At 32.7% G+C, this 23,462-nt stretch overlaps 1 protein-coding gene across 3 annotated transcripts in view; it reads left to right on the top strand.

Moving 5' to 3' along the window:
- The window catches only part of RASA1 (RAS p21 protein activator 1), a 109,133-nt gene that overhangs the window by 62,011 nt on the left and 23,660 nt on the right, over positions 1-23,462 (top strand). For all 3 annotated transcript variants that reach the window (XR_013361548.1, XM_077865873.1, XM_077865866.1), the window contains exons 6-11: positions 1,609-1,640; positions 7,068-7,120; positions 9,533-9,683; positions 14,534-14,612; positions 20,490-20,610; positions 21,819-21,975. Coding sequence is in view for 2 of the 3 variants with exons in the window: in XM_077865873.1 (XP_077721999.1) it covers positions 1,609-1,640; positions 7,068-7,120; positions 9,533-9,683; positions 14,534-14,612; positions 20,490-20,610; positions 21,819-21,975 (593 nt within the window). In the remaining variant the exon portion in view is untranslated. The remainder of the gene's footprint in view (positions 1-1,608; positions 1,641-7,067; positions 7,121-9,532; positions 9,684-14,533; positions 14,613-20,489; positions 20,611-21,818; positions 21,976-23,462) is intronic.

Here is a 23,462-nt window from a genome sequence, read left to right as displayed (position 1 = left end):
ATCGCGCCCTGGGCCAAAGGCAGGCGCCAAACCGCTGCGCCACCCAGGGATCCCTCCCACTGAAATTCTAATTACTGTTCTCCAAGTACATTTATACTTTTATGCCTTAAATCTATAATGTAAGCTCCGTGAGGATTTTTGTCTCTGATTCAATGATGTGTATATCCACAGCATAGTATAGTGTCTGGCATTATTAAGCCTTCAGCAAATGTTTGTTGAATGAATTTCTTTATGCCTACACTTTCCTGATAACTCTTGCCCTGCTAGACTATTGCCATGTAAAATTTGATTCATCTTTATCAATTCAGCTCAGGTGTTGCTCCTGTTTTCACAGAGGATTTATGTCTTTCTTGGGCTAAGTTGTTTCATCTTGTGTTTTTATAGCACTTTGTTAATTCTATATTTTATTAGAATTATTGTATTGTATTGAATTTATTAGAATTATTGTATAAAATTTATGTTGTAAATCTGTTCTATAGAGATTAACTCCTTTTGGGCAGTGATTATGCATTTTGTTTTTGTGTAATTTTTTTTTCTTAAGACATTCAGTGGTTATTTGATTTTAGTTCTGTCAGGTATTTGATGGGTAGGGAACAAATGGAGAGAAGCAAATCCATGTATATAGACAGACCATTTTTCTACTTTTTTCCTTTATTACTCAGTGAAAACCTGGTGCCAGGTACCCAGTTTTGCTGGGTACTAGGAGTACAGTTCAACAAATATTCAGTGAAAATTATATGTCCAGCATTGTGCTAGTGGTTATAGTGGTGGTTGGGTGTTAACAAAGAAGGGTTAAGATCTTAAGGTGGTTGTAGCCTTTATAGTGGGATGAGTAACACCGGTGTATCTTACCTAATAGGAATGTCAGAGTAAGGTAAACTTCAAAAGATGCTTAAAAAAAAGGGGGTTTTCTTTTCTATTCAAAGTAGAAGTTTATGTTTTAGAAGAGACTCTGTTTTACTGAGGACTAGTATTTGAGGAAGATCCTGTCTGGATAGTTTAGGTTAACAAACAGGAATAGAATATTCTAAGTTAAAAAGAATAAGCCAGTGGTGTGAGAATATAGTTTAGCACATCAGTAGTTATGTGTGTCCATTGTTATAGATAACTAAAGAGAATTGGTAATGGGAGATAGGAATGTAGACTTGAGTGATATGATAAAGGATTTTGGTTTTATCAAAGGAGGAATTTGTAGGGAGCAGAGAGGTATTACAGGTTTGGTTTTGTTTCTTTTAGTTTTGTTTGGTGTTTCTCACTGTAAGACAAAGTTGCACTTGAAACTGATAAGTCCAGATTGGAGTGGTGAGATGATGGGGTGGGACAGGGCATAGGGGTAATTAAACTCACTGGGTTGTGGTAGTAGTTTGAGAAAAGGGAGGAAAAGGGCCTGAATTACAGTAACCACAACAAGAGGAAAAGAGTGTAATGGTAAAGGGAGAGAGTTTTGGAAAGATATCTTGAACTGATACATCTTTCCTTGTATATGCACAAGTAAATATGAGGAACAGGGTAGAGGTATGTTTGCAGATGTGATTTTTATTAATTTTAATAAAAACAGATTAATATTTTAAGTTACATAAAATACTGTCTTAATGTCTTACCCTTTAGGGCCGGGAAGAAGATCCACATGAAGGCAAAATGTGAGTTTGTGTTAATTACTAAAAGGAAAAAGAAAATATGTTGTAAACCTACAAATTGGAATACTTAGGCCAAAATTTATTTTAAAAGAAAATTGCTACTTCTGAGGCTGACCAAAGAATTGTTTTTATTTTGGTGCAGGAACTGATATGTTAGTATTTTCTTTAGGATCTACTGATAGTCTTATTTTTAAATAATGAAGATGTCTTTTATCTATATGCAACTCTTCTGTCACTAAACTAAAGGCTTTTCTATAAACATTAATAACATTATAAATCATAATTCTTCATATTTTTCTTTTTTTACTGATACATTTATAGCATTTCTTGTTTTTGTGACTACATCCTTTGGGTATTTTATGTTTCAGTTTTTTCTTTTCTTTGTTTGTGTCTGTGTGTGTGTGAGAGAGAGAGAGAGAAAGGGAGTAACTTTACTCCAGATCATGGTTCTTTACCATATTAATAAGAATCTGCAAGGCCTTTCTTTTCATAATCTTTTCAGGCTGACTTTAAGTATCTTGTAAGGGCTAATTCAAAGACCAGGTATTACTATACTTGTTATTTGCCATAGTCTCATATTTCAGAAGTTATTAGCTGTTAACAATAATCTCCTATGGGAAATTTACTCTAATTTTGTTTTTGTCCTTGGAGATCTTTTTTAGTGTCCTGCTTATCACCTCATTTATTTGCATATTAATTTTCTTCTGAAGATATTAACTCTCAATTCCAATTCTATTTTATTCATATGATTTTAATAGAAACTGTTCATCTTTTGATCTCTTTTTTCACTGGAACTTTTTTTTCTTTTTACCATCCAGTTAGTATTTATGAATGGAATTTAAGGCTTGTCTCTCAAGTGGTTGCTTTCTCTGTTTTGTAACCATTAGAACACAAAAACATTAAGCTGAATTCTCTACTTTCAGTAAATCTCGGTTAGTTCCCCCCTTTCTTTAGATGTGGAACATATGAGATGTTTTCTGAGTTCATTTTCCTTATTCTGTATAGCTGTGTAACTGCAAAATAGGCTCCATGAATGAGTCTGTACCTTGTTATTTTTAGTGTGAAGTCTTTCCACTACCTATATTAGATTACAAATTCTAATTAATGTTTGGAAGGGACATACCAGTAATGTAAGCAGATGAAGTGAGTCAGGTGTAAATACTCCTCTATTTTTCTCAAATTACAGTAATCTTGATCTTTGCTATTTTACCTCTTTGCTATATGGAACTATTTCCCTATGATACAAACAACAGCGCAAAGTGTGGTGATAAATGGCAACTAACATTCTTTTTTGTGAATGGTGTAATAAGTGGCCCAGGTTCATTCTTTTGCATATAGCTGTCCATTTTTTCAGTACCATTTGTTGAAGAATTTTTTTCCTCTATTGTATATTCTTGCCTCCTGTGTCGTAGACAAATCGACCATATATAATCATACATTATTTCTGGGCTCTCTGTTCCATTGATCTATAGGTCTGTTTTTTTGTTTTTTGATTATTACAGCTTTGTAATATATCTTGAAATCTAGGATTGTGATAACTTCAGCTTTGTTCTTCTTTTTCAAGATTGCTTTGGCTATTCAAGGTGATACATGGTTCCATACAAACTTTAGGATTGTTTGTTCTAGTTCTGTGAAAAATATGGTGGGTTTTTGATTCTGTAGATTGCTTTGGGTAGTATGGACATCTTAACATTTGTTCTAATCCATGAACATGGAATATTTTTCAATTTATCTCTTCAGTTTCTTTCATCATTATTTTATAGATTTTGGAATACAGGTCTTTCACCTTGGTTAAGTTTATTCATAGGTATTTTATTATTTTTGGTGCAATTGTAAATGGGATTGTTTTCCTAATTTCTCTTTCTTCTCCTTTATTGTTAGTGTATAGACATGCATGGATTTCTGTATATTTAGTTTATATTCTATGACCTTATTCCATTTATCAGTTCTAGTAGTTTTTTTTGGTGGAATCTTTAGACTTTTTCATATATAGTATTATGTCATCTGCAAATATAGTGAAAGTTTTACTTCTTCCTTCCCAATTTGGATGCCTTTTATTTATTTTTCTTGTCTGATTGCTGCAGCTAGGACTTCCAGTACTTTGTTGAATAAAAATACTAGGAGTAAATATGCTTGTCTTGTTCTTGGTCTTAAGGGAAAAGCTTTGAGTTTGTAACCATTGAGTATGGTACTAGCTTTGGATTTCCCCTATATGGCCTTTATTATGTTGAATTATCTTCCCTCCAAATCTACTTTGTCCAGAGTTGTTTTTTTATATCATGAATGAATACTGTACTTTGTGAAATGCTTTTTCTGCTTCTATTGAGATGATCATATGGTTTTTATCATTTCTCTTGTTAATGTGGTGTATCATGTTGATTGATTTGCAAATATTGAACCCTACTTGCATCCCTGAAATTGATTTAGTTGTGTTGAATGGTTTTTTAATGAATTGTTGAATTCAGTTTGCTAATATTTTTTTTTTTTTTAATTTTTACTTATTTATGATAGTCACACAGAGAGAAAGAGAGAGAGGCAGAGACACAGGCAGAGGGAGAAGCAGGCTCCACGCACCAGGAGCCCGATGTGGGATTCGATCCCGGGTCTCCAGGATCGCGCCCTGGGCCAAAGGCAGGCGCCAAACCGCTGCGCCACCCAGGGATCCCAGTTTGCTAATATTTTGTTGAGGATTTTTACATCTGTCTTTATGAGGGATATTGACCTGCAGTTTTTTTTTTTTCCTTTTTTTTTTTTTTGGTAGTATCTTTGTCTTGTTTTGTTATCAGGATAATGCTGGTCTTGTGGAATGAATTTAGAAGTTTTCATTCTTTTTCTTTCTTTTTTTTTTTTTTTTGAATAGTTTGAGAAAAATAGGTATTCACTTTTATTTAAATGTTTGGTAGACAGAATTCACCTGTGAAGCCGTCTGGTCCTGGACTTTTGTTTATTGGGAGTTTGTTGCTTACTGATTCAGCCTCATTGCTAGTATTTAGTCTATTCAGATGTTCTATTTTTTTCTGATTCAGTTTTGGAAGGTTATATGTTTTAGGAGTCCATCCATTTCTTCTAGGTTGTCCAATTTGTTTGCTATACAATTTTTCATAATATCTCTTAAAATCTTTTGTATTTTGATAATGTTGGTTGTTACTTTTCTTCTGTCATTTCTGATAGTATTTGAGCCCTGCTTTTTAATTTTTTTTTTAAAATGAGTCTGTCTGAAGGTTTACAGATTTGTGTATTTTTTCTAAGAATGAGCTCCTGGTTTCATTGATCTTTTCTACTGTTTTAGTTTCTATTGTATTTGCTTCTGCTGTAATCTTTATTATTTCTTTCTTTCTACTGGCTTTGGGCTTGTTTATTCTTCTTTTCTAGCTCCTTTAGGTGTTAAGTTTAGGTTGTTATTTGAGATTTTTTTCTTCTTTCTTTCTTCCTTTCCTTCCTTTCTTGATTTTATTTATTTATTCATGAGAGAGAGAGAGGCAGAGACACAGGCAGATGGAGAAGCAGGCTCCATGCAGGGAGCCTGATGTGGGACTCAATCCCCAGTCTCCAGGATCAGGCCCTGGACTGAAGGTGGCATTAAACCACTGAGCCACTGGGCTGCCCATTTTTCTTATTTCTTGATGTAGGCCTGTATTGCTATAAACTTCCCTCTTAGAACATATTTTGCTTCATCTCAAAGATTATGGACTGTTTTCATTTTCATTTGTATCATGTATTTTTTGATTTCCTCTTTGAATCTTGGTTGACCCATTCATTGTTTAGTAGCATGTTATTTAGCTTCCATGTATTCTTCCCAGACTTTTTCTTGTGATTGATTTCTAGTTTCATACTGTTGTGGACAGAAAAGATGCATGATATGATTTTAGTCTTTTTGAATGTCTTGAGGTGTTTTTTTTTTTTTTTTTTTTGTGGGCTAATGTAATTTATCCTGGGAGATGTTCTGTGTGCACTTGAAAAGAATATGTATTCATGGTTTTTGGGATGCATTGTTTTGCAGATTATCTATCTATCTATCTATCTATCTATCTATCTATCTATCTATCTATCTATCTCTGTTCCATCTAGTATAATGTGTCATTAAAAAGCACTTTTTTCTTATTGATTTTCTGTCTGGATGATCCATCTATGATATAAGTGGGATGTTTAAGTCTCCTACTGTTATTGTATTCCTGTCAAGTTGTTTCTTTTGTGTCTGTTAATAGTGACTCTATGTCTTTAGGTGCTCCCATGCATAGATACTTGTAATTGTTATATCCTCTTGTATTGTTCCCTTTATCATTTTATGTCTTTCTTTTCTCATCACAGCCTTTGTTTTTAAAGCCTATTTTGTCTGACATAAGTATTGTCACCTTTCTTTTTACATCTACCTTTCTTTTTACATCCATTTGCTTGATATTTTTTCATCCCTTCCCTTTCAATCTGCATGTGTCTTTAGGTCTGAGGCAAGTCTCTTGTAGGCGGCATATGGATGTGTCTTGCTTTTTTGTGTCTTGCAGTATTTTCACTTTCTAAGTTGTTTTTTAAGCCACTATCAAAAGTTATAGTAGATCCCAAGTTTTTATGGCAAAGTGATAGAGGGATGATCTGGAGTTGTCAGCCTGGCCTTAAGAGGTGTTAATCAGCAAGATAGATAATAGTCCTTCAGGTAAATGAGAAGAGATTCTAGGAAATTTAATTACTGATTAATTTGTAATACCAGGTTTGTTATTTTATTCTAAGGTAAATTTAAATACTTTAGTTATTATATGTAGTGGATCCAAACTATAATGCCATTTATAATAATTTCTAAATGTTTATTTTAAGTGTACAGAAACTAAAATACTCTAGCCATCTAATTTGTTAGGGCATTAGCTCAGATAGAATTAGGAATGCGAAGCCATTCATTTCTTTCAGTCCTTCTGGTATCTACTCTTTGTCATCACTCAATCTTACTTTCTGACTTTAATATGGGAAGTATTAATTAGCCATGTCTGTTTTCTTTCAAGAGAGAACTTACCTCTTATAATATGGGAAGGTCACTTTGAGAGTAATATGAGGAAAATTCATTTACTAATTTTTTTTTCTGGATAATTCTGTAGTGGGCTCTACCTATACCATCCTCCCTCCTAATACAAAGAAAAGAGAACCCTAGCTATGATGTAAGCATGCACAGTTTGTCATTATCAGAATTAAAAATAATTATTGTTTTTGTATTGTTAATATGGAAATTATGGTTCATACTGGTCCCTTATTTTTCTGTTTCGCTGAAGTTATATACGTTTACAAAGTGCAATAACATAAATGTAAAAGATGACAAAATTTAATCAATTGCTTTTGCATTTATTTCATTTTGTCAGCTTGAATTAAACTTATGTGGTTGTTTAGTTTTGATTGTATAATAGCAAAAAGGACTTCAGATTTACATATCTTATTTGTTCTCTTTTTAAGATGGTTCCATGGGAAAATTTCCAAACAAGAAGCTTATAATTTACTTATGACAGGTACTTGTATATTCACTTGCCTTTTAAAATAACTTTATTTAAAAAGAATAAAAGAGCAAACTGACCATTTATCATCAATTTTGCCTTTAGTGCTCATTTAAAATTTAAAAATACTGTAATTTCTTGCCCACCACAGAGAAACTTGTATATTTTCTTATGCAGTGTTTTTTAGTTGAATACATCCATGTAGTATAAAACTCAGTGAAATGTTTCTCTCTGTCCCAGTCCCTGTTCTCTTCCCTACAAGCAGCACCAGACGAGTTTCTTTTTCTGCATTTTTATAAGTTTTCAGTGTCTGTGTGTATCTCTGTTTCTCTCTCCTAAACATACCCTTACACACACACACACGCACACATACTTTAGGAACATGCAACATACTTTTTTCCTGTTAGGATATATTTTGGGAGATCATTCTATATCTACTTATATATAAGTTTTCATTATTCTTTTGAATGACCATAAGCTTCTGTTATATAAAAACCATAATTTATTATCTGTTTTTAGAGGAATATTGTGTAGTTTATATTTTTGGTTTTTTTGTTGTTCAACTGCAGCATATGTTCTTGTTTATCGTTGTGCACTTGTGGAATTATAGATTGTGCCTTATTTAAAATATATTATTTTAACATTTCTAAAAGTCTGGTTATAGAGATATGCAAAGTAAAAATTGACTTTTATTTTGGATTTATTATTTGAACTAAAAACTGTCCTGTCATCATTTATCCTAACATTTAAGACAGAATTAATTTAATTACCGAGTATCTTTTTCATAAACTGTACACATATGAGGATTTGACACAAGTTGAAGCCATAATCTATAATGTAGAAATCTTAGTTCTTTAAAAAACAACCTGTTTGATAGTTTCCATATATGGTGAATAAACTACTGATTATTAAAGATGTAATCTGAATTACTCTTTTGAACTGTGGGCTTTGGAATCTAATGTAATTAATTAATACTTGGCTCTTTTGTAAGATTTAAGGTTTTAGAAGTATTCAATTTTATTGTGAGGACCTAGATTAAGTAGATTAAAAATAAAGAACATGATGATACATTATGGGAGTAATAGAGACCAGATGCTCAACCACAGTGACCTGCTATCAGCTTTTGAGAGTGGGGCCAAAATATTTATTTTAAATTTATATACTTTTGAATAGAAGTTTATATTTTTGAACTGGATCCCCAGATACTTGAGGCACTCATTCTTGTTTTATGCATTTCAAGTTGAATGGAGCTAAACTTAATTTCTTTATGTTATTTTATATTTTCTTCGGGTCATGTGCTTTTTTAAGAATCTGGTGATTTTCTCCCTGAAAAATGCACATAATCACTAGCATGCACTATTTTGCATGAGTTCCTATTCTTTGTATTAAACATGAAATTATTTGGTAGTAAGTGTCTCAGCTAGATGATTGGAACTCTCAGTAATTTACATAAAAATTACATCTGATATTCTAAGTATTCAATGTGTTTTCCTAAAAGCAATCAAGTTCTGATCTTTTCTATGTCATTAGGACTTAAGGCAGAGGAAAGACAAAGTATTTTGGTGTTAAGAGTCACTGCCAATTGAAGACATTAGAAAGCCTTCTCTAAGATTAGTGTGAGAATCTTTAGTATATGATAATTTGTTTCTATATGACTTCTCAGGTTCTTAAAGGAAAGAGTGTACAGGTATTGATTTTGATAAGGTACACACATATTTCATTTTTGAATCTACCTTTGTAAGCATTGGTACTATTTTATTACAGTTATTACTTTTTAATGTTTAATCAGAAGCATTAAGTATAGAGTATTCCTTTTTAAAAAAAAAAAAAGATTTTTAAAATTTATTTATGATAGAGAGAGAGAGAGGCAGAGACACAGGCATAGGGAGAAGCAGGCTCCATACCGGGAGCCCGACTCGGGACTCGATCCCAGGACTCCAGGATTGCACCCTGGACCAAAGGCAGGTGCTAAACCGCTGAGCCACCCAGGGATCCCCGTATAGAGTATTCCTTTTTTTTTTTTTTTTTTTTTTTCCGTATAGAGTATTCCTATACAAAATTTACTTAAACTTTTTTTAGACTCTTCTTAAGAGGATTTATAAATAGAATGTGCCCATTTTGGCCAGTGTCCTCTACCCATGGTTAGATTATTTTTTCCAAGTCATGACAGGTATAGACATTATTAACCAGAAATCACTGCTGCTGACCTATTTTTATGTAATACAGACATGCACCATCATGGGTGGTTGTGACTTATAAACTAGAAAATACAAAAATGTGTTAAAATTGCCTTTATTATAAAACAAGTTCCAGGTGAAAATTTACATAGTTGATGTATTTTAAATGTAATTTATAGTTACATTTCTTAACACTGCTTCTTTTTTATTTGATAATTAGGAAATAAAACTAACAGCTTAATTTTTACAGTTGGCCAAGTCTGCAGTTTTCTTGTGAGGCCCTCAGATAATACTCCTGGTGACTATTCACTTTACTTTCGGACCAATGAAAATATTCAGCGATTCAAAATATGTCCAACACCAAACAATCAGTTTATGATGGGAGGCCGGTATTATAACAGGTGAGTTGTGAGAAATTTTAGTTATCTTTTTCTTTTGGCAAAAATAGTTGAAATCTCAATATTTAGTGTATCAGATTCAAAATTGCATAAAAGTTTGTGACTTTTTAACATTTAAAATTATAAGGCCTTTGATACAATTTAGTAGTAGTCATGTCCAAGTAGTAATGTCCAATTTACATTACATTCAGACAATGTAAAACATGAATGTAAGTTAATAACTTGTAATTTGTTTTCCTCTAAGATAATTTTTGTTTGTTGATTATATGCAAACTGTTTACAGCAAATGTGCTAAGTCCTTAACTATAGGATAACAAAACATTTGTTCTAAGATAAAGAAAATATATTACATTCTTCTATTAGGGAGACATTTCATTTTATTTATTTATTTATTTTTTTAGGGAGACATTTTAATAGAAAGAAAGTTATTTATTTATTTTTAAAGATTTTATTTATTTATTCATGATAGACAGAGGCAGAAACACAGGCAAAGGGAGAAGCAGGCTCTGTGCCGGGAGCCCGACGCAGGACTCGATCCTGGGACTCCAGGGTCACGCCCTGGGCCAAAGGCAGGCGCTGAACCGCTGAGCCACCCAGGGATCCCTAGAAAGAAAGTTCTTAAAGAGTAAACTGAGACTTATTATAAATGTTACCCATGTTATTGGGTGTTCTCAAGTTGATATTTCTTGTTTGTGATTATTGGTTCCTACTTCTCATTTTAAAAATTACAGTAAAATCATTGCTTATCCCATAACTCAGAATGAACTATAGCCACTGGAGCAAGAAAATAAATTAATCAAGAAACCATATGATAAGGCAGCCCAGGTGGCTCAGCGGTTTAGCGCTGCCTTCAGCCCAGGGCATGATCCTGGAGACCTAGGATCGAGTCCCACGTCGGGCTTCCTGCATGGAGCCTGCTTCTCCCTCTGCTTTGTCTGTGCCCCACCCCATCTTCTTCCTCTCTCTGTCTCTCTTATGAATAAATAGATAAAATATTTTTTAAAAAATAAAGAAACCATGTAATAGAACCTCCCCCCCCCCATATATTAGAAAAGAATCTTTCTTTTCTTTTTCTTTCTTTATTTTCTTCTGAATGTGAATAATCTCCCATATGAGTTAACTCTAGAGTGGTTTTGTCTTCCTTTTTTGGAGGCTTTTATAAACAAAAGTGGTGGCGTTTGCCTAGTTTAATCCCTTAATACCACAGCAGTATTCTCCATCCCATTTAGAATTTTTCTTAATTCCAGCTTGACCTTTGTGTGTATAGAGATCCAGCAACTGGTTTATCTTAGAAAACAAAACAAAACAAAAACAAGTTGTAGTTGCTTGACAGAAGGCCCATGGACAGTTATAAGACATCAACTGGAAGATGTGAGTCTAGACGTTTGAATCCTTTCACACACCTTATACAGAAATGCTACTTGAGTGGTTTCTACATTAATAGTCCAATCTAGACATCCTCACGGAAAATCTAGCTACCTGCAATTTGAGCTCTTTATGAAGGTAAACTACTTTGTCCCGTTGTCCAGTTTTCTAAGCACTTAGAATATATAAAACTGTAAATTGAAAACATATATTCTTAATTGAATTGATAAATGTCCATGGAAACTTTTAAAGATAAAATAATTTACTTGGTTTATTTTTTGTCAGTAAACAAACTTCCTTATGATACACATTCTGCAAAGATGAAAATTTTTCCTACATAAGGGGGAAATCTGTAAATTGTATAAAGATTATCTTTTTTATTGATAAAGACTAGAGTGAAGCAGGAAGAAAGAAGTATTTGAAGTATATTTCTAAATTGCAAAATTATTAGTCTGCTTACAAAATGACAAAATTTTAAATACATGTACATGTTAATTTAGTGACTGTGATCATTCTCCCTAATTTTTTTTCTTTCTTTCTTTTTTTTTTTTTTTTTTTAAGATTTATTTATGTATTTTAGAGAGAGAGCATGTGTAAGTGGGGGGGAGGTGCAGAGGGAGAAAATCTTCCAAGCCAACTCTCCAACAAGCGTGCGATGCCCAATGTGGGGCTTGATCTCACAACTCAAGAGATCTTGATCTGGGCTGTAATCAAGAGTCCAACGCTTAACTGACTGAGCCACCGAGGTGCACCCACACCCACAAATTTTCTTTATAGTTCTGTTCATTTGGTAAAGTTAAGGGGGATTGTTGTTTCTAGTATTAATATTAAAAATTTTTAAAAGAAATATTTATGTAAATCTGATGTCTGGGAAAAAGGCAGTTTTATAGTTGTTTTGGAAGTATATATTTCAGCATGGATATATATATATGTATATATATATATATATGTATATATATATATATATACATATATATATATACCATTTCAGCATTAGTGTCAGTAATAAAGTAAATCTTAGAAGATAAACCTTTGTGAGTTACTTGGCTGACTCAATTAGGAAGAATATGTGACTCTTAATCTTGGGGTTGTGAGTTTTACTAAGAGATTACTAAGAAAAGATAAATGAATTTTAAAAAGATACACCTTTGTGATTATCAGTTATTGTTTAGATATGAAAGTGTAAAGTTGAATTATCCAATATGGATTGAATGAGATTACTAAGAAAAGATAAATGAATTTAAAAAAGAAGATACACCTTTGTGATTATCAGTTATTGTTTAGATATGTAAGTGTAAAGTTGAATTATCCAATAAATGTTTATAAAAGAGCCATACTCTACTGTCTGTTCTCCCCATTAACTCAATATTAATCATTTGGTAAAGAGAGGTAGTTACGTCTGTTTCATTTAGAAACTGTGCTTTTGAGACATAACTCTTAACTTTCCTATAAATAAACTTTAAGAAAAGCAAGAGAAACATTTAAAAGCAAATATAATTCAGCAAGCATTTATTAACTAATTTGCTTTTTGAAATATATTGTATAGATCCTGTGCATATACATTAAAGAGAAAGTTCTGTGAGGTACAGGTTTATGAAAAAAGATGGTGGGCTGACTGTGGTAAGTTCAGGGATGTACACATAGGCATAGGAGAGTCAGTGGAAAGAGAGCAGTTGAGGTAGTGATGAGAAGGAAGAGAGAGTGGAAGATTTTGGTCAAACATTGAAGCTTACTAACATTTAGGGGGTTCAAAGAGACATGGTTTTATTTATTAAGTAAATTAATTAAAATAAAAGTATAGGATATAGTATCTTTCAGAACTCACATTTATTTCACTGACATATAGTGAACATGTTTTAGTTTTCTGAAATATAAACCTATCTGATTTCATATCTGAAACTTTCATGGAATGTCTAGGAAATTCTGGGTTGCTGTGTCTTCCTTGACTGTTTCTTTAGGTATATCTGGGTAGAATATAAAGTAATTTAAAAAAAAAAAATCTTGAAAGTCTAGCTCACTTGTAAGAATATTTCCCATTGGTTGTCACACACTTAAATTTGCTCTTGGGCAGCCTGAACTGCATTCCACAACAGTATCCTATCTTTGAGCTGCTAGACAAGAATTTACATTGTAACACTGAGAAGCTCCACAGGATCAAATGCATTTTATAGTTAATGAATCAGAAACCTTTGATATTTACTGTTTTATATAGATTTGATGCTTTTTCCTTTTGCTTTGAAACACATAGTCATCTCTATGTCTACAAATGTATTCTTTTCTGATTTTCTTTCTTCTTTTAACATTTTTGGATTTATATGTAGCATTAGTTTTCCTCTAAAAATGTATAACCCTCCTTGTCTTTTTTAATGTTAATACCTTTTTATTTGTCTCATTTTGCACTCCTTCCCCTTGTGTAGAATGCTGCATCTGGTATTTAGTTCATATCCATTCATGATTGTTTTTCATTAATCCTTTCAAGTCTTCTATTTCGCTATTTTAACATTTGGTTTAAATTAATTTTGTAGTATAGCAGAGATATTTTTTCTTTGGAGACATATATATGTATATATTTGTGTGTGTATCTTCGGAGAGGGGTTTGTGTGTGTGTGTATCCGCACATATACATATGTGTCTCTGAAGATAATATATATATTTCAATTCCATCAGTAGAACTGGAAAAAATCAAGTGGAAGGTTAAACAAGATCTGTTTTTGAGAAATGTTTCCTAGGTGTCCCTAAAATACCCATTCCTGCAGGATATTAAAGGGAAGTTTAAAAGTCTAGGACTTAAATAGTTAGGACAATAAAATGAGCTACTGATTATACAGAAATAATATTGAGAAAAGTCATTATGCCTTTCTAAAATATGTGTTAAAATACATTATACAATGTCATTTTATTTTCAGTTTTGTTTGTAAAATTTCCTAAATAGTAAGAATATTTTATAGTGTTTATCAAAATCATCAATAAGCCTTCTCTGTTGTAGTGATAATCCTATATGTAAAGTTATCTCCTGGTCTTCTGTTTGTTTCTCCTTTTACTTGCTGTTAATATGTTTTACGATCTAACTCATCTGATTATTATGAAAGCTGAATGTGTGTTTTCATGATAAAAATTCTTAAAATCTACCTGAACTTGCTATATAAATGCTATTTCTCTATCAGTTCTTTCTCAGTTCCTCAGAAATACTCTTTAAAAAAAAAAAAAAGTAGGCTTTTATTCTTTCATTACTTATACTGACTCTTTCAGTATGTGCATGCAAAATTGGAATCTCTGACTCAGGTATTCTGACCTGTAAACCAAATCTTGCTTTTCCAAAATAATGGAACTATTATAATCCTATGTACTATTGCTGTATTTGGGTTATATTCTTTGGGAAAAAACTGGCAAATACATAATTCTTGCCAACAGGGTCTTTGTGTATTTTCAGGATTTGCATTTTTTTATAAGACAAATTATGTCAATGTTAGTTATTTTTATTTTAACAGCATTGGGGACATCATAGATCACTATCGAAAAGAACAAATTGTTGAAGGGTATTATCTTAAGGAACCTGTACCAATGCAGGTCAGTGTTGTTTTTCTTTTTGCAGTAATAAGCATTTTATTTTAAAATGCATTTTTGGTGTTATGTTTTATGCACACAGTCATGCATTTAAAATTGGATAAAATTTAAAACTGCCATTACTCAGATTCTTTCAGAAAGTACATTGTAAGAGAATCACTTAGTTTTTATTTCTGTTGATTCTAGCCTTTGTGGCTTTTTGACAATAGAAGCAGTGGTGGGACAGAAGCCATGTTACATTGGGTCAAGGAATGAATGAGTTTGTTGGAGGCAAAAGTGGAGACCACAAGGATAAATCACAGCTGGGCTTACCTAGGTGAGCTTGGTAAATAAAATGAAAATTAATTCTAGAAGAAGATAGGGTTGAGAGGGATTTAAACTTTTTATTTCATGGTTTATTTGGCTATAGATTTATGGTGAGAGAGTTTTGTGCGTGTCTGCATACTCTGTGTAAAGCCACTAGTGATGAGGAGGGTGAGATGTGGTAGTGGCAGTACCTGATGTACAATTTCCTAGGGCAGGCAAGAGTGGCTAAAATCCACAGTATAAGAAGGAAGATTGGTCTTAACAAGAGGGCCTGTTCAGTATTAGCTGCTTAATGCATAGGGTGATTGTTTAGTCTGTGTACTTCTTAGACTTTCTGAAGAGTGGTGGGCAAAGATTTTAGCAGATGCTAGGAACAGGTATTTCAAAAGAGTGATTAGGAATTGTCTATGTGGAAAATGGAGGAATTGATACTTCAGGGACATAAAGTTTTTTTGGGGGTACCCAACTAAACTTCCAGTGACTGATAGTGTCTCTAGCGTCTCAGTTTTCCCTCCTAACATGTTAGTTTCAGAGGGTTGTCCCTGCTAGTCATTGAAGTTGCTGCGGTGGGGGATCATTTTTCTGATGCTTAATATCCATTCAAGAATCATCACCATCTTGTCACACTATGGTAGCTTCATTTCCTCATACTTTTCTGGTAGACTGTAAGGTCCATGAGAGCCAGGGGTGTTGTGTTATATTCCCAGTGTCTAGAGTAGCATCAGTGTTACTGAATGGATAACTGTTTGCTCTCCAGTAGGAAGCACCCACTTCATCCCCTCTGTATTATCACAATGTGTCTTAATATCGTTGTGCTTGTTGTTATCTCCATGTCCACCCCTTCCTCTAGGACTGTCGAAACACTGCTAGTTTTAAGATCCATCTCAAGTTTCACTTTCTCCTTGTTGACACCTTCCAAATAACGGTAGTCAGCCTTGATGTCCTGCTTTGGCAGTTTGGGCAGACAGTGTCAGTTCACTGCTCTGCTGACTGCATATTAAAATGAATTAAAAAAAAAAGTTTTGTTTTTGTTATCACAGTTTATTTTCTAGAAGCACTGCTCAGGGTCTTTTTATTAGGGATCAGATGTGCCTTTACCTCCAGATGAAGATTGTGCCACTGTGTCTCACGGCTGTATCCTAAATTCTAATTCACGCTGGTTGTTAGAGTTAATGATGGTTTTAATTTGTTTCAGAAGTCTACAGATTCTGTCTAAAAATTAAGTCCTATGTTTTCCCATCTTGGATTTGGGCTTAGAATTTTTTAATTTAAAAATTTTTAGAAAAGTTTATTTTTTAGAATAAAAACTTATTTAGCACAATAAATAAGTAGTATTTGACCTTTAGTAAACTTTTGTACTTGAGTTATAAGGTTGTTTTAAGAATTACTTCAACTATATAGTCTGCTGCACTCTTGTGTTGTGGTTTCATAAGTCAACAAACCCCAAATTGTTGTCATTTGTAAAAGTGTCAATTAGTGCCTTGGATACTTCAGAAATAACTGATGCCAATTACAAAGCAATTCGGTTGCTACATAAAAACCATTAGATGCTATTTGCAGTCTCTTAATTTGAGCCTCGAGTTAAAAGTAGGTTACTGTAGAAGTTTGGGAATCAGAATATCCTTCTGATATCTATCCTTCCCAGCAGGCTTCTATTACAGAACAGAAAGTGTAATAATAACCTTTATTAATGGAAAAACTGATTAGCTCACTCCCCCTGAGGTGACTGCCTACCCCCACTCAGAGTAAGATGCTGGAATAGAAAGAACAGTTTTTGGTAGGTTTGCTTACTTTCTGGAGCTAACACTTCTTAAGACAGATGTTAGAAGAGAAGGAGCCTTTTGAGCCAATGCAGCCCACAATAAAATGAGCAACATTTTTTTTTTTTGTTTTGCACCATGATTTAGACACTGTTCTTATTAATTTATTTAGTTTTTCAACAACGTGTTGAACTACTGTACAATAGGGAAATAACAACTTAGGGCATCGAGTCTTCCTTGACTTCTTTCTCTCCTATGCTTTGTATCCATACTGTCAGGTACATTATGCTGACTCTGCTTTCCAAATCTAACACATAACCACCGTTAGAATCTGACTTTGTCCCCGTATTCCCTCTTTTGCCCTACGGCACAACAGTCAGGGAGATCCATTTAAAATGCGAGTAAGATCATTTCACTCCTCTGTTTAATACTCACTTGCACATGTTTTATATTTCATTTGGAGTGAAAGCCAAAGTTCTTAGAGTGGCTTCTCAGACTATAGATGTCATCTCATTAGTCCTCTGAACTTCTTACTACCATCCTCTCTCTCATTTGTCTCCAGTCATACTGGCTTCTCTGCTATTTTTTAAAATATGCCAGATTCTTTTCTGCTTTAGGATCTTTGCTTTAGTTGTTCACTCTGCCCAAAATGATTTTTTTTTTTTCAATATCCACTTGCCTCACTCATTCTCTTATTTCTTTCAGGTTTTGTTCAGAAATTAGCTTCACAATGAGATTTACCCATACACCTTATTTAATACTGGTACTTGCCTTACCCTGTAAAGCGCTTAACCATTTATTAACATACAGTATGATTTATATATTGTTTATTTCTTTCCCTCATTTCTTTGAGGATAATCTTTGAGGAATCTTTGATTTGTTTGCTGTTGTATTTCAAGAACTAGAACAGACCCTGACACTAAACTAACATTTATTGAATTAAATGTATGGAAACATTTAAGACTTCTCTGGAACTATGTAGATTTCAGCCTTTTCTTCTGTCATCCAGTGATTTACTGGAGTTTGGAAAGCAAAGTTCTGTCCTTGGCCATAATTTCTTCTAATATATTAGAATCTTTCAGAAGTTGTAGATGAGTATATCAGCCTCCTCCTAATATAATTTAGAAAAGTGCTATGGAGATCATCCTGAAATCAGATATTTAAATCCAAATAATAGTATAGTTATGTCTTAATGCACACACTACAAATATGCCCATTCTGTAGCCAAGACTAAATATTATCATTACTGAAATAAAAGACTGAAAAGTACACATCCATATAACTGGGAAGGTAGTCATCACTGTTTATCATCTGGGTCCAGTGTATCCTTTTAAAATTTTTCTTCTTAAGTCATTTTATGAATAATTCTTAGAAGTGGAAGTAAAGATATAGTCCAAAAAAGTTAATAGAAAGTTTAATAATAGGAATTTAAATATAGCAAACTGAAAATTTTTTTCCATATTTCCTTGGTTATAAAGGCTTAAAATAGGCAGCTGTTAATCCACTCTCAGGCAGGGACCTGGAACGTATCCATCTTATTAAATCCTAATTCCAGATTTCAGATACATCTCTAATTAATTTTTGCTTTATAATTACTCAGGTTATTCTTCCCACACTTTCACGGTCAGAACCCAATACTGATTCCAGATGATTCTTGGTTTTTGTTCATGTACTTGAATCATCCATCAAATAGAATACTTTTGAAAACTTGTATGGTTTATATAAATTTTATTGGGAGAGTATAGTCTTCTTCACTCCATAGGGGTAAAATGTTTTTCTGTTTAGATTTTTAAACATCAATTACAGTGATAAATATGGTGAATTTTAAAATTTCTACATTATGTTTCCTTTCAGCAACCTTCGGATACAAAATACCTTTTGGCCACTTACAAATCATCTTAAATAAATCTTGGTGCACAAACATAAAAATTTAAAAGAACCGTTATTTCTTTTTAGCAAAACAAGACAGTCTAGATTCTTGTTACAAAATATTGCATGAAGACATCCTTCCTACTAAATGACTGACTAGATAGAAACACCCCATATCCCTCCCCCCCACGTAGAAATCTATCATTTATTCAGTGTTTCTTGAGTTTGAGAAAGTTTAAGGATACTGCATTAGAAGAATTAAAGTCTGAGATTTTTGCTTATCAGAAATCAATGTTATCATCACAATAGATCCCAAAATGCCACTACCTCTTTGCATTAGTCTTTTGATTCTTTTAATAATTGTCAAACATCTTCCTATGTCAATGTTTTCTCTTTGCTGTTAGCAGAACATTGAGAGTTCTGGGCTGTGTTCAGTGAAGGCTACTGAAAAGATAACACAGATGGTAGATGGGCTTTTATACTTTTGAAAGATGCTGCAACGGTTGGCAGCATAGTAAAAAAAAAAACAAAAAACAAAAAACAACAAAGGGTGATGCAATAGAGATGGTTTATTTCACTCTTGCATCATCCTTTAAGTTAACAGTTGGCAAACTTTTCTGTAAAGGACCAGATAATTAAATATTTTAGGTTTTGCAGGCGATTCAGTCTCCATCTCACCTGTTGAACTCTGCCTTTGTTGTATAAAAGCAACTGTAGACAAAAGGAATGAATGTGGGTGTGTTTTGATAAAACTTTATGTCCAACATCAGGCAGTGGGCTGGGTTTGGTGCGTATGCCATGGTTTGCCAACCCTTCTTGCTCTTTAGTATACTTGAAAAGTAATTGTTGAATAATGATGAAATGATTTCTAGGATGATGAAATAGAATGTTTTAAGATACAGGAAAAAATATGATTTACGAAAATCTCATATCTTAGATTTATAAAAGGATCAGAAAGACCCATGAAGTCTTTAAAAAATCATTCATTAAGTATTAATCCTTGGAAATAGTAAGAACTGCTCAAAAAAGAAACTAAGAAACTGAAATTAAGTCTAGTGGATCCCATTGATAATATTGGTGATTGAATTATTTTGGAAAGATCATTATAAAGACACTCTTCTCTTTATAGTCTCCCTGACGTCAGAAATCTTTTTGTTACTTAGGAGGATTTAGCAGTTAAGACACATGCATCCATTCCTACAAGTCACAGTTATGTAAAACCATGTAGTAAGAACGATAGGCTATATAGGAAGGTGAGATTATGGGGTACAACACTCAAGAACCTCATCAGTAACACATAAAGATAAGAACCTAATAAAACATAGTATAGTTTTTATATGTGATAACTGGTTAAGAAATGTTTAACCAGAACAATAAATATGGTACTTTACCTTGAAAAAGACCTGAAGCTTACTTGTGGAAGAGGCTACCACCAGAAGGGTTGTGATTATTATAAAGTGGTAGAAGGAGGATTATTTGAAATCAGATGGTGTTCTATCACCAGGTGTAGATGAATGAGTGTGGCATAGAATGCTTGGTGAATTGAGAGCTGTAAGGTATTAGAGGTATGTTTTCTGTATTCCCATGCATCTCATTTTAGCTGGGCATAGCTTTGTGCATTCATCTAGTCCTCCTCACAGATACAACTTTGCATAAGCAACCAGGTTTTTGTTTTATGCTTAAGTTGGCTCCCAGTTTATCAGTTCTCTTGGGACAAATTCATGTTTTCAATGTTATTTGCTGTAACACAATATTGTATTTTTGAGACTTTATTTGGAAAACAAAGGATCTCTTAATGTTGTTACATTTTTAGAATTTTAGTCTTAAAAACTTCTTTTAAATGTCATAGACAATCAGCCTGGTTTTTTAAATTGGTAATTTAGTAGATTTTATTTGATTTCTATCAAGAATTCATGAAATAATTTTAATATTTTTAAAAATTCAGGATCAAGAACAAGTACTCAATGATACAGTTGATGGCAAGGAAATCTATAATACAATTCGTCGAAAAACAAAGGATGCCTTTTATAAAAATATTGTTAAAAAGGGTTATCTTTTAAAAAAAGGTAAGTATTAACTTTAAAGATTCAATTTTAGTATTTTACCATTAATATTTAATAGACACGTTATAAATATTGGCATAAAAGTTCCCACTGATGTATTTAATAAGTTTTGATATGAATTATTAATAATTGACCCTTGGTTAAAGCTTTTATAAGCATCGTTCAAAATCTGGAGTCTACAATAAAGAAGATGTATATATAAACACACACACACACAGTGCAATACTACTCAGCCATCAAAAAAATGAAATCTTGCCATTTGCAATGACATGGATGGAACCTAGAGGGTATTATGCTAAGCGAAGTAAGTCAATCAGAGAAAGACAATTATCATATGATCTCATTCATGTGGAATTTAAGAAGCAAAACAGGATTATAGAGGAAGAGAGGAAAAAATAAAACAAGATAAAATCGGAGGGAGACAAATTATAAGACTCTTAATCCTAGATAGCAAACTGAGGGTTGTTGGAGGGTAGGGGGCACTTAGAGGGATGGAATAACTGGGTGATATAATGAGCACAGGGTATTATATGAGACTGATGATTCACTGACCAATACTTCTGATACTAATAATACAGTATATGTTAATTAATTGAATTTAAATAAAAAAATCTAGAGTCTAGGTATATCAAGTCCACATTTCCAAGCAGAGTTTCATGAAACAAGCTTACATATTTCCAAGTGTGTCTTTCATTCTTGAGGTCAGTTCCAGTGCAAGATATTTGATTCTTTGCCCCCTCTCTACCCCACACTTCATTATTATTTTTCTTCTTAAAGAGAGACTTCTGATGACACTGGTCACATTCATTGTTTTGATATTTCTGTTTTATATATTTGCCTCATTTTAACATTCAGAAATGTAGGGGGTTGGTTATTAGGATGTGGAGTAGAAGAGTATTTTCATATGATTAGAGAAGAATTACTCCAAAGCAAGAATTTTAAAGATTTTTATCTTCATGAAACTTTCAAAGATATAGTTAAGGTACCATTGTCATTTACTCTGTGATTCATTAAAACAAGCAGTATAGCATAAGGCATTTTTCTACAGATAAATTTAGGTATTTTGTCATTTTGTAAGGATAGATATGTGATTGAAGCTTTGGAATAAAAATGGATATACAATTTTTCTTTTCAGCAATAATTTTTATGATTTTAATATATATGGCTTCATAGTTTATTATTTGGCTTACAGAAAACTTTTTTTTAAACAGGCAAAGGAAAACGGTGGAAAAATTTATATTTTATCTTAGAAGGCAGTGATGCCCAACTTATTTATTTTGAAAGTGAAAAACGAGCTACAAAACCAAAAGGATTAATAGATCTCAGTGTATGTTCTGTCTATGTTGTTCATGATAGTCTCTTTGGCAGGTAAGAAATTAATTTCCTATTTCTTTTTGGAATTGCTTTAATCGTAAAATAGTGGATATGTTCATCATTTTTTGAAGCATAGCCAGTGGATTTTCAGAGTCCTAAAATCATCTGAAAATGTCCGATTTACTTTCTAGGATAATTTCTGTCTTCCTTTTTTATTTTAGACTAACCTGTGCATGAAATTCCACTCTTGTATTACATAGAAATCTTTGGAATGACATCTCCGGTAGTTAAACATGGCTTGTGTAAGGCATGTTTCCTCCCTGCGCCTAGCCCTAGTCTTTTGAGTAACTCAGTGGGAGTCTTGTCCTCTCCCATTTTATCCCATTCTCTTTAACTCATTGCATCTGATAGTACTGAGTACACTCAGTTGTATTACTAACTTGATAATAAGCATGTTCGTAAAAAATTTGACATTAAGAAATAATTCTAATATAAAAACAATTGCTTCAGTAGGGAAAAGGAGAGTATTTTGGATTTGGAGTTGAAGCATTTTTTCTTAAATTAATTTCAAAGTTTTTAAAAAAATAAATATCAATGTGTAAGCTAAAAGTGAATCCTGACCATCACAAAGCACATGCAACTCTTGATTACTTTTAATTTTTTGGTCAGGAACAATGGCCTGTCTTTACCTTTCACTATCAGTATTATTAATAATCCATTCTAGAGTCTTTTTTAGACAAACTTATTTTTATTACGTATTATTTTTAATAAAGACAATTAAAAACACGGTTTTTTACAACTTTTTCTGTTGTAGGTGGCATTTCTACTAAGCAAGTCTAGCTTTATCCTGTTTAAGTTCAGAAAACTTCACAAGTAGCTGTGGAACATACAATCTTGTCATTTCTTTTCTCCAGACATCATATTAGTGTTATTTATAATTTTAATAGACTTTTTTAAATGGTCTTCTCTGTGGGAGCGGGAAATGGATGCTGAGGAGACAACTGCATTATTCACCACCAAACATGGTTTATTTGTACTATGAACAGCTACAAAAGGGAAGAAATTTGGGGGAAATAGGTAATAAGAAATTGGTGGTTCTTAAGCTGAGTCTTGGAAGATGGGGATTCATTCATCTAGATAGATCAAAGCTTTCCCAACCAATGTGTCACAAATAGGTTATAGGGGTCCCTTGAGATATTGGTAGTTGTAAAAAATGTTACTGTTGTAAAATGTTACTATAATAAAATACTAAATGTTTTAAATTTCAGAATTTCATTATTATAAAATATATAATGGAGTTCCTCAAAAAATAATAACTTAGATATTTTTTAGATGTTTAGATATTTTAGATATTTAGATATTTTTTTCATTGTTACTTCTTTGATTGGCTTTAATGTATAGATACTTATTTTACCACCAAGGGCAATTAGATGATTATAAAGCTGGAAAGTCATTAAAATCACAAGATAAAGACAGTAGGCTTAATTTAAAAAATTCAACTTATTAGGCCACTTAAGAAATGTATTGGGATAACTAAATCC

The sequence above is a fragment of the Canis aureus genome, chromosome 2 (genome assembly GCF_053574225.1).
Source record: "Canis aureus isolate CA01 chromosome 2, VMU_Caureus_v.1.0, whole genome shotgun sequence".
Classification (NCBI taxonomy): domain Eukaryota; kingdom Metazoa; phylum Chordata; class Mammalia; order Carnivora; family Canidae; genus Canis; species Canis aureus.
The sequence above is the reverse complement of the archived record's forward strand: the minus strand, read 5'-3'. Positions and strand labels throughout refer to the sequence as shown.